Consider the following 12,848-nt stretch of genomic DNA (forward strand, 5'->3'; position numbering starts at 1 on the left):
GACACATTATAATGAAGATGCCCAATATACAGAATAAGGAGAGAATTTTAAAAGCTACAAGAGAAAGGAAGCAGATTACATTTAGGGGTAAACCAATCAGGATAACAGCTGATCTTTCAACACAGACTCTGAAAGCTAGAAGATCCTGGAATAACATATTTCAAACACTGAAAGAAAATGGGTTCCAACCAAGAATTGTGTATCCAGTGAAATTAAGCTTCAGGATGAAAGATGAAATTAAAACCTTCCATGATAAACAAAAGTTAAAAGAATTTGCAGCTAGAAAACCATCTCTTCAAAACATCCTCGGCAAAATATTACAGGAAGAGGAAATGGAAAATAACAATGAAAACCAACAGCAGGAGGTAGTACAGTAAAGGGGGGAAAATAATCAAACAGGGAAACAAACCGTGTTTAGTAACATAAATAAACAAATATGGCTGGAAGAACAACCCATATCTCAATAATAACCCTAAATGTTAATGGCTTAAACTCACCAATTAAGAGACACAGGCTAGTAGAATGGATCACAAAACAAGACCCAACAATATGTTGCCTTCAGGAGATGCATTTGATAGGAAAAGACATACATACACTGAAGGTGAAGGTTGGGAAAAATCATATCACTCATATGGACTTCGGAAACAAGCAGGAGTGTCCATACTCATATCAAATAAAATAGATTTCAAGCCAAAGTTAATCAAAAGGGATAAAGAGGGACACTACATACTGCTCAAGGGAACCATACACCAACAAGACATAACAATCATAAATATATATGCCCCAAACAATGGTGCAGCTATGTTCATCAAACAAACTCTTCTCAAGTTCAAGAGTCTAATAGACCACCATACAATAATCATGGGAGACTTCAACACACCTCTCTCACCACTGGACAGATCTTCCAAACAAAAGTTGAATAAGGAAACTATAAAACTCAATAACACAATTAATAACCTAAACTTAATTGACATATATAGAATATACCACCCAACACCAAGCAGTTACACTTTTTTCTCAGCAGCACATGGATCCTTCTCAAAAATAGATCATATATTATGTCACAGGGCAACTCTTAGACAATATAAAGGAGTAGAGGTAATACCATGCATCTTATCTGATCATAATGGAATGAAACTGAAAATCAACGATAAAAGAAGGAAGGAAAAATCATGCATCACTTGGAGAATGAACAATAGGTTACTGAATGATCAATGGGTTATAGAAGACATCAAGGAGGAAATTAAAAAATTCTTAGAGATAAATGAAAACACAGACACAACATATCGGAATCTATGGGACACACTGAAAGCAGTTCTAAGAGGAAAATTCATTGCTTGGAGTTCATTCCTTAAAAAAAGAAAAAACCAACAAATAAATGATCTAATACTTCATCTCAAAATCCTAGAAAAAGAAGAGCAAAACAACAGCAAAAGAAGTAGAAGGCAAGAAATAATTAAAATCAGAGCTGAAATTAATGAAATTGAAACAAAAGAAACAATTGAAAAAATTGACAAAACTAAAAGTTGGTTCTTTGAAAAAATAAAATAAAATAAAATAAAATAAAATAAAATAAAATAAAATAAAATCGACAGACCCTTAGCCACGCTAACGAAGAGAAGGAGAGAGAGAACTCAAATTACTAGCATACGGGATGAAAAAGGCAATATCACAACCGACACTTCAGAAATACAGAAGATTATCAGAAATTATTTTGAATCCTTATACTCCAATAAAATAGAAGATAATGAAGGCATCAATAAATTTCTTAAGTCATATGATCTGCCCAGATTGAGTCAGGAGGATATTGACAACCTAAACAGACCAATATCAATTGAGGAAATAGAAGAAACCATCAAAAGACTACCAACTAAGAAAAGCCCAGGACTGGATGGGTATACAGCAGAGTTTTACAAAAACTTTAAAGAGGAACTAATACCAATACTTTTCAAGCTATTTCAGAAAATAGAAAAAGAGGGAGAACTTCCAAATTCATTCTACGAGGCCAATATCACCCTGATTCCTAAACCAGACAAAGACACTTCAAAGAAAGAAAACTACAGACCAATATCTCTAATGAACCTAGATGCAAAAATCCTCAATAAAATTCTGGCGAATCGGATACAAAAACATATCAAAGAAATTTTGCACCATGATCAGGTAGGATTCATCCCTGGGATGCAAGGCTGGTTCAATATACGAAAATCAATAAATGTTATTCACCACATCAATAGGCTTAAAAATAAGAACCATATGATCATCTCAATAGATGCAGAAAAAGCATTCGACAAAGTACAGCATCCCTTTATGTTCAAAACTCTAGAAAAACTAGGGATAACAGGAACATACCTCAATATTGTAAAAGCAATCTATGCTAAGCCTCAGGCTAGCATCATTCTGAACAGAGAAAAATTGAAGGCATTCCCTCTAAAATCTGGAACAAGACAGGGATGCCCTCTCTCACCACTTCTGTTCAACATAGTTCTCGAAACAATGGCCAGAGCAATTAGGCAGACGAAAGAAATTAAAGGCATAAAAATAGGAAAAGAAGAACTCAAATTATCACTATTTGAAGATGACATGATTCTATACCTAGCAGACCCAAAAGGGTCTACAAAGAAACTATTAGAGCTAATAAACGAATTCAGCAAAGTGGCAGGATATAAAATCAACACGCATAAATCAAAGGCATTCCTGTATATCCCAGCGACAAATCCTCTGAAATGGAAATGAGGACAACCACTCCATTCACAATATCCTCAAAAAAAATAAAATACTTGGGAATCAACCTAACAAAAGAGGTGAAAGACTTATACAATGAAAACTACAGAACCCTAAAGAGAGAAATAGAAGAAGATCTTAGACAATGGAAAAATATACCCTGTTCATGGATAGGCAGAACTAACATCATCAAAATGGCGATATTACCAAAAGTTCTCTATAGGTTTAATGCAATGCCAATCAAAATGCCAATGGCATTTCTTCTAGAAATAGAGAAAGCAATCATGAAATTCATATGGAAAAATAAAAGACCCAGAATAGCAAAAACAATGCTAAGCAGGAAGTATGAATCAGGCGATATAGTGATACCAGACTTCAAACTATACTACAGAGCAATAGTAACAAAAACAGCATGGTACTGGTACCAAAACAGGCGGGTGGACCAATGGTACAGAATAGAGGACACAGAGACCAATCCACAATATTACAACTTTCTTATATTTGATAAAGGGGCTAAAAGCATGCAATGGAGGAAGGATAGCATCTTCAACAAATGGTGCTGGGAAAACTGGAAATCCATATGCATCAAAATGAAACTGAATCCCTTTCTTTCGCCATGCACAAAATTTAACTCAAAATGGATCAAGGAGCTTGATATCAAATCAGAGACAGGGCGTCTGATAGAAGAAAAAGTTGGCTACGATCTACATACTGTAGGGTCGGGCTCCAAATTCCTCAATAGGACACCCATAGCACAAGAGTTAATAACTAGAATCAACAAATGGGACTTACTCAAACTAAAAAGTTTTATCTCAGCAAAAGAAACAATAAGAGAGGTAAATAGGGAGCCTACATCCTGGGAACAAATCTTTACTCCTCACACTTCAGACAGAGCCCTAATATCCAGAGTATACAAAGAACTCAAAAAATTAGACAATAAGATAACAAATAACCCAATCAACAAATGGGCCAAGGACCTGAACAGACACTTCTCAGGAGGACATACAATCAATCAACAAGTACATGAAAAAATGCTCACCATCTCTAGCAGTTAGAGAAATGCAAATCAAAACCACCCTAAGATACCATCTCACTCCAGTAAGATTGGCAGCCATTATGAAGTCAAACAACAACAAGTGCTGGCGAGGATGTGGGGAAAAGGGTACACTTGTTCATTGCTGGTGGGACTGCAAATTGGTGTGGCCAATTTGGAAAGCAGTATGGAGATTTCTTGGAAAGCTGGGAATGGAACCACCATTTGACCCAGCTATTCCCCTTCTCGGTCTATTCCCTAAAGACCTAAAAAGAGCATACTACAGGGACACTGCTACATCCATGTTCATAGCAGAATTCACAATAGCAAGACTGTGGAACCAACCTAGATGCCCTTCAATAGACGAATGGATAAAAAAAATGTGGCATTTATACACAATGGAGTATTACTCTGCATTAAAAAATGACAAAATCATAGAATTTGCAGGGAAATGGATGGCATTAGAGCAGATTATGCTAAGTGAAGCTAGCCAATCCCTTAAAATCAAATGCCAAATGTCTTCTTTGATATAAGGATAGTAACTAAGAACAGAGTAGGGAGGAAGAGCATGAGAAGAAGATTAACATTAAACAGGGATGAGAGGTGGGAGGGAAAGGGAGAGAGAAGGGAAATTGCATGGAAATGGAAGGAGACCCTCAGGGGTATACAAAATTACATATAAGAGGAAGTGAGGGGAAAGGGAAAAAATACAAGGGGGAGAAATGAATTACAGTAGAGGGGGTAGAGAGAGAAGAGGGGAGGGGAGGGGGAGGGGGGATAGTAGAGGATAGGAAAGGCAGCAGAATACAACAGACACTAGTATGGCAATATGTAAATCAATGGATGTGTAACTGATGTGATTCTGCAATCTGTATACGGGGTAAAAATGGGAGTTCATATCCCACTTGAGTCAAAGTGTGGAAATATGATATATCAAGAACTATGTAATGTTTTGAACAACCAACAATAAAAATTAAAAAAAAAAAAAACAACAAACAAACAACAAGAAAAAAAACTCTTTGATGGATGCCACTTAAAAATCTGCCAGTCCCTACCTCATTTGGGTGATCATTGTCTAAATGACAAAATACGCCATTGTATTTATTTCACAGAAGTACAAAAATGACCTTTGCCAAGCTGTGATAACAACCCAGAGTATCTTTAGCAGGCTCTAAGATTCCACAGGGAAATGGAAGCACCCACAGTGGGATTTGCTAAAGCTGTAGGACCCAGACCCCATGCCACAAGCCCACAGGCCTCCCCTCTCCTCAGCTGGTCCCCAGCAGTGGGACCAAGGCCCTCTCAGTTTTACTCAGAAGTTTGGACCCCAACTTACGTATTGCTGAATTTCAGAGGTAGTTGCTTCTGGGTTTTTTCCTCATAACGCTTTGCTAAGAGACTTAAGAATTCAGTTTTGAAGACGGATTCAAGAAGACTATCATATTCTTGCTCATGTAGAATAAAAATGTCATCTTGCATGGTGCTGTGAAGAGATTGGACAAACCTAATGAAAGCTGCACTTTTGTTTATTCCATCATCATCATTATTATTGGGAACTGGGGAGGGAAACAAGGGCCTGATTTATGCTAAGCACTTGCTTTACTACTAAATTACACCTACGGCCCATTATTATTTTTTACTCATTTTTTTAATCCTGTAAGATAGTGCTAGGCTTTTTTTTTTTTTTTGGTCGTACTGGGGATTGAACCCAGGGCTTCATACATTCTTGGTAGGTACTCTACCACTGAGATATGTCTTCACAGCGCCCTCTTTCATAATCTTCAAACAAAACATGCAACAATGAATAAGTAATAAGTTGATGAAATCTATTTTCAAAGGAAGTTTATAGTCCATCAAGAGCATAATCAAAATACTTCTTCCACAAGATTTTAAAATTAAGAATTTAAGGATAATTTAGCCCATATTTTAAAAATCCATTTCTAAATTCAAATTCTATGTTCTGAAGATCATTAAAACCCAGAAAGTTATGAATAGAATGTGACTGAAAAGGAATAATTCCATGTTAAGTTCCATTAGCAGAATTTATGATATGGCTGCAGCTATTGTCATAAATCGAAACCTGAAGAATTATAAGCTTGGTTATCATAAGGGAAGCCAGCACACTGGGCTTCATTTGCACTTATTAAGAACCTTCTGGCAAACACTGCTTTGCTTAAACTACATGCCAGGTATGTACAGACACATCTAAGCACAGAAAGAGATAAAACAGGTGTACCAACAACAAGCAGGCACAGATCATCACCTTAAGCTGATGAAGTTGGTTGGGCAAGGAAGGAACACACCACTGAAATCACTGAAATCGCAGCCTCGACAGGGAAGGACCATGAGCAAACTCCTGGCAGGAATTCCAGGGAGAGTGAAGTGCCAGGCTGAGGCAATCCAGTGCTGGCTGGACTTTGTGGAAACCATCGACAAATAATGAGAATCTGTATTACCTAGCTGTTGGCTAGCACCCCAAAGGCTGCATATAATGCAAATTTATAAGTTCCTCCAACTGTTAAATAATAAGATGGAATTTTATTAGGTATTGTTTTTTGAGGTATTAAAAACAAATTAGGTGAATCAATTTCAGTAAATTGACCATGGTAACATTTTAGTCTTTCTAAGTGCAGGAAATGACAAATGATGGTTCCTTTAATGACCAGGGACAAGTTGTCCAACATAGGGGCTGTGCTGTTCCTGGGGCTCCTGATACTGCTGCCCCAGTAGGTTTACTGTGGTTGTGACAAAGGAAAGCATAAGGCGAGTGTATTAAATGGAGTTCTGGAGCACAGAGAATCTTGGAGACCAGGGATTTTCTTTCCATGTAAAACTATATCTCCTGTGTTCCCTCTGATCAGCCCCATGAACACGACAAGGTAGGGGTGGGATGTCCTTAGACTGTCAGGTCTTCCTTGGGGGACTATCCCAGGCTTGTCAGGAACCTTCTTCCCCTGGGCTAGCATGCAACCAGGGACTGTAGCTGATGGATCTAGTAGCTATAGCCATAGACTATGTCATGATCTGAATGTTCCCTGTAACCTCCAGTTCATATATTGAAACCTAATGGTTAGTGTAAAGTATTAAAAGGTTGGGTCCTTTAAAAAAGGCACAAGGGAGAGCTTGCCCCTCCCACTCTTCCACCTTGTGAGATACAACAAAAGGTACTATATCTATGAAGCAGAATCAAGACTTCACCAGACACCAAATCTGCCCTCACCTCAATCTTGGACTTGCAGCCGCCAAAACTAAGGGATAAATTTGTTCTTTAAGTATTATCTAGTTCCAGATATTTTGTTATAAGAGCAGGAATGAAATAAGCCTCTCAGCCTTCTTACAGGAATGGGATTTGGTAATCCACAGGAGAAAAAGAGAGTTAAACCAGAACCATGGCACCCAGGGATGTAAAGATACGCAAACCACAGGGAAGGAATAGAGTGAACTAGAAGTCCAACACCAACACCAAGGGAAAGGAACTTGGCCCATGTGCGGTCTGTTTAAGAGAATGCCAAAGAGTCTTGGCTGTGAGGTTAGAATACTTTTTGAGCATTTTTGGATGAATAATGACTATTTGGGTGGAGCACTGGCCATTGTTGTTACCTCAAGAATTCATTTTCAAACATCCCTAAATCACACCCATGCTTCTTGCCCACTCTTGTGATAGCCAAGGACCAGGGTTTGCTGTTGCAATGAAAACAGTGACAATCAGTTGTAAACAACATAGGGTTTTTGTTTCTGTCCTTCAACAATGTATGGAAGCAAATCAAAGGTACTGTACCAGTCCTACATTGCTTGGGAGACAAGCACATATTCTTTCCTTTTAATGGTACAACCAGGAAGTTGTACAGGTCACTTCTGGTCACACCCCATCAGACAGAACTATGTCATGTGGCTATATGTAGCTGCTAGGGGGCATGGGAAAACTTTGGTAGGCAGCTAGCCATTAATCATGGAGATAAAGAGAGTGAGAGAGAAAGAAGAAGAAAATGTGAATGGGTATGGTGGGACAGCTCACCATCTCTATCTACCTCTTTATTCACAGATATTTCCAAAACTAGGAATTAGAATCTTTCCACAAAGTTTAGAATAATGTGCTTCAGGGGTACTGCCACAAAACTATCATCCTCCTGTTTCTGGTCAGACAAACTCTGGAATTGTCTTCATCACTTCAATTACAGCTCAGACTCAAAAGACAACTAAAAGCTAGCCCCAAGAGTTCTGTTATGGTTTGGATGTGAGGTGTCCCCAAAAAACTCATGTGTGAGACAGAGCAAGAAGGTTTGAGGAAAAATGATTGGGTTATGAGAGTCTTGACCTAATCGGTGATTTAATCCTGGTAGGGATTAACGAGTGGTAACTGAAGTGGTAAGGTGTAGCTGGAGAAGAAGGCAATTGGGGCCTGGCTTTGGGGTATATATTTGTATCTGGCCAGTGGAGTCTCTTTCTCTGCTTCTTGATCACCATGATGTGAGCTGCTTCCCTCTGCCACACACTCCACCATGATGTTCAGCCTCATCTCAAGCCCTGAGAAATGGAGCTGGCCTTCTGCGGACTAGGACTTCTGAAACTGTGAGCCTTCAAATAAACTTTCCTCCACTACAGTTGTTCTGGTCAGATCCTTTAGTCACAGCAGTGTGAAAAAGCTGACTAAAACAAGCTCTTCCTAGTCATCTGGAATTAATGAAAAAAAATCCAAGTATCCTAGCACAGGTATAGTAAGACTGTCACATTAGATAGCAAACCCGTGTGGTGGGAAAGAAGAAAACAAAAGCATTGGCTTTTGGCCTGTGAGGTGAGAAATAAACTCCTTCTTGCTTTTACGGCATGACTCAGAGTCCTCTGACACATCTGGACATGTCTGATTTCCTGGTGGTACTTTGAGCAAAATGGTGATTGTTCAACAGGGCAAAAGAGCATAAGACAAGTAACCTTGAGAGGCTTAATGTGTTTAGACATATAAGGAGTTTCACTGCAATATGGAAAAAGAGCAAGCAAACTAAGACTTCAAGGTCAATAAGCATGAATCTGGAAAAGAGATGTGTTTGGACACTTTGACTTCAACCATCAAATTAAAGAACTCCTCCCTTCAGTGACCTGGACTTAAGAGTTACTAAACTCATCTTCACCCAGGCCAGAGTCTCAACTCATTCCCCTCTCCTCAGCCCACGCTCCTGGGTCTGGAAACAAAGGTTGAAGGTTTATTTATTCTAAAAAATCAGACTTATCTTTGGACATCACCCCTGTCTTATTCATATGCACAAGCTACAATTCCTTACAGATGTTTGATGTTGTCCCTTGTGTTGAAAAATCCTCTACTAGTCTCTGGTTTGGCTCTATCCTTGTTTCTTTTATTCCCCATCGTTGTGGCTTATTGAATTGCTGACAACACAAGAAAATCTTTTAATCTCTTAACCATTACATATTCTGTTAGTTACAAAACAGTGAGTGAAATTTTAAAGGAGTTTTATTTAAGTCTCTAAGTTTTACTGGAAGAAATATAGAAGAAGAAGGAGAAGGAGAAGGAGAATAAGGACAAGATAAAGCTTGCCCAGAATTCTTCTACTCAGAGAAGCCAGTGTCACCAGACTTAGATCCCTCTTAACTTGCCTGAGGAAGCCCAGACATGCAACAGGCCTCAGCACTCTGTGGCTACCTTGGAGAAGTGTCATCTGATCACCTTGGGAAAGGCCCACTCCTCTCCTTCCTCCCCAGGAATATCTATGCCCTATGGGGCACTTTGGTTCTGTTACTCTTTCCAGAACAGAAGGGACTTGCTTGAGGCTGTCCTGGGTCTCCTCCACACCTTAGAAGGAATCCCAGGGCTCCACACAAGGTTTGTGTTCAGTCCAATGTTGTTGACAACATCCATGTTCCCAAAGGTACAGGCTGCAGCGAGTTAAGATTTCAATAATGCTTCGGCTCAGCAGAATAGATGGTGGCATAGGCTGTTCTTATTGCTAGAAAGTTGAGAGCATCTAGGCAATGTAGCATTCTAGGCAAGAACCTTGTGACCAGGAAGCTGGAGCCTGTTGAAGGCACCCTCTTATAGGCTGCTTATCCAATTACAGGTAAGTATTGGAAAATCTTTTGACCCAGACAAGTAGAGCTTTTGGTCTTAGCCTCTGGTGGTCAGCTACTGGAATGATAAGGAATTATTAGAAGTCCTGTCAGGGAGATCCCCAAATATGAGATTTCCTGGCACCAATCTCAATGATACAATAGTAAAGTCAAGAACATAGGTCATTTTACTCGTAATCATTCTTTTAGCACATTGGTTTTCAAATAAGAGTAAAACCAGGACAAAAATCTTCCTTATTTATATTTGAAATACTGGGGATTAAACCAAGGGCCTTGCATATGCTAAAACATGTTCTACCACTGAGCTACATTCCCAGTCCTTTTTATTTTGAGGCAGGGTCTCTCTAAGTTGCCCAGGCTAGCCTCCAACTTGTGATCCTCCTGCCTAAACCTCCTGTTGTTGGAACCATGCCCAGTACAAAAAATAGTTCTTGAAGGATCCTTTAAAACTGATACACAGCCTTTTACCAGCAGAAACCTGAGCCTCAGAAATGAAATGTCTTAACTCAGAGCTGGTGAGCCCCCTCCTAATATTCTTGCCCAGTTTCCAATGAAGCATTGCTGTTCTGGTCTAATTTTTATTTATTTGAGAATTTTTCCTTTTCAAAGTAACTTGGCATCCCTTTAAGCAACTTTACTCTTCATCTTTCTTTAAGCTATTGGCCCTATTTCTACCTACTGTGATCCTATATTTTCCTTGCAAATGAAAACTTTAAAAAGCAGACTCTCAACATTTAATGTCTACTATATATATTTGGAAAATCCCGGACATATAACAAAGTAGAAGAGTGGAATAAATTGACACATGCCAGCTGGTTTCAGCAATTATTGATCCATGGATTATCCTGTTTATCTATATCTCCATTCTCAACACTTCCACATATAAACTAGGTTATTTTAAAGCAAAATGCAAATATTATATTGTTTTTGTCCTCAAATATTTCAGTATATATCATTAAAAGATAAAATCTTTTTATATAAAAATAACTACTATACTCTTACCACACCTTAAAAAATGAACAATAAGTCCTTCATATCAAATATTCATTTTAGTCACATTTCCCATGGCGCCTACTGATTGTTTTTGAATGACTTATTTGACTGAATAGGGGCTTGTGAGCCCACTCTGCACTAACATTAGTTATGTTTGTTAGAGTTAGAGGTGCCTTAAAGATCAAGCTTGTGGGACACTTGATAGTCCTACTGGAGGAGTTCATAAAGGGATTATCAATCCAGCCAACAGTTAAGGAGTTCATAAGGGGATTATCAATCCAGCCAACAGTTAACTAGTGGGTCTCATACATTCTTGAAAACACGTACAGATGTTGTAACTCTTTTCCTGAATTACAAGACAACTGTTAAATTCTCTTGCAATGCCAGTACTGAAGTGTTTTGAGACACATCCACACATTCGCCCACACCTACACCCATACCCATGTTAGGTAGACTAGTACCACAGTTAATTTCTACTTCAGGTTTGATTCTGCAAACACTACCTTCCATCTGGTTGCTTTCCTCAATTGGTATCTGATTATTGGCCTTATCCAATGAATGAAGGAAATGAGAGGCCAATATTAGTCTTGGTAAGTGTGAGGCACAGTAACTGCAATTTACAGACATTACAAGTTAAAATCACTGAGGCTCTCCCCCCCCCCCCCCCTTAGAACTAGAACAACTCTTAGGCTATCTAAGTACCTCATTTGATTCCATCCTCTACAAAGGAAAAGCCAATTGGAAGTAAATTATCTTCTAGACCATGAATACTAAAGAGGACAAAGAAAAATAAGCTGGTTTTATCATGAGCCATTGTATTTCTGGGGGTCTGTGGAAGAAGGGAAAAATCAGAACTATCTATGAGTACAAATATTCTGTTTGATAAACTTGAAGGATGTGATCAAAGGAACGTGTTAATGTGCTTGTTATAAATATAGCTATATTAGAATTATTTCCTATCAGGGCCATCATGAGCCTTCCTCCAGTGGTCTTATGGACTGAAGATAGACCTGGGCAATAACATTAGAAGAACAATAATCACTTTTAGAATAACAGCCACATGTGACATAGAGGTGTGATTCCTTTGGCTTTTAGCTACAGCTAATGTCCAGTACCCACTGCACTGTTCAGTCAACCCAGCTCAGCTGAGGTACAGCAGGGCACATGCAACGTGGGGAGACGGACAGGGAGGAAAGAAAATGAAGTAACAGCTTCCAGTTGGGTTCCTTGGAACCCCAAGGGCAGCCTCAAGGCCCAGCTAGTCAGGAAGGGTATGGGCAGAAGGTTGTGACCCAGCCAATGAATAGTAGGCTCAGGAAAACCCAAACAGCATCCAGACATTGTTCTTGAGACCCATGACACTGAGACCTACCTGAGTGGGGGGGGGGGGCGCTGTGAGCAGGATAATGGTGGACTCATCTGCTCAGAATGTCACGCCTGAGTTCACATGTTTTAAACACAGCCGCACTGCCCTGCCTAGCCCTTCATCCAGCAACATTAGGGACAGACAGAATCAGACCACACAGCCAAGGCAAGAAAGGACAATGGAAATCTGCTTTAGATTGTCACACTAGGCCAGGGTTTCCAGGCTGGTAGGCTAGATGCCAGGCCACTTTTGAAAGCATACCTTTTCCTGAGCACAGCAGATTTATCTTCTAGGTAAACTGAGTTTAGAGAGGTGTCCTGATTCCAGTTACACATGTCCACAAGTGAACAGAACATCACTATTTTGACAGACTTCTGCTGACAAAGGCAGCCTAGCTCTGCGCAGCCCACTCCTCCTCTCTTCTCATTGTTCTGGGTATCAGCACCATTTCTTCTCATCAGAGGGAAGCTACTCAAGTTCAGGGCACAGGACACAGGGAGGTCTTCTCACACACAGAAACCCCTATGCCGCAATGAAGCTAGGGTGTCAGCAGAAAAAGCAAGGGCCCTACCCGAGGTCTTGCAGGAGCAATCATTGCTTCCAAATGCCAGTGAGCCTGTAGCCAATGGGAGCATGTGGTAAAGACTCCCAGGCTAC

The 12,848-nt window shown here is 39.6% G+C and overlaps 1 protein-coding gene across 1 annotated transcript in view; it reads right to left on the minus strand.

The window, feature by feature from the left end:
* Myo1e (myosin IE) overlaps window positions 1–12,848 on the minus strand; it is a 197,068-nt gene that overhangs the window by 26,573 nt on the left and 157,647 nt on the right. The window contains exon 23 of the mRNA XM_076850871.2: window positions 5,091–5,237. Within this exon, the coding sequence (XP_076706986.1) occupies window positions 5,091–5,237 (147 nt within the window). The remainder of the gene's footprint in view (window positions 1–5,090; window positions 5,238–12,848) is intronic.

The sequence above is a fragment of the Callospermophilus lateralis genome, chromosome 3 (genome assembly GCF_048772815.1).
Source record: "Callospermophilus lateralis isolate mCalLat2 chromosome 3, mCalLat2.hap1, whole genome shotgun sequence".
Classification (NCBI taxonomy): domain Eukaryota; kingdom Metazoa; phylum Chordata; class Mammalia; order Rodentia; family Sciuridae; genus Callospermophilus; species Callospermophilus lateralis.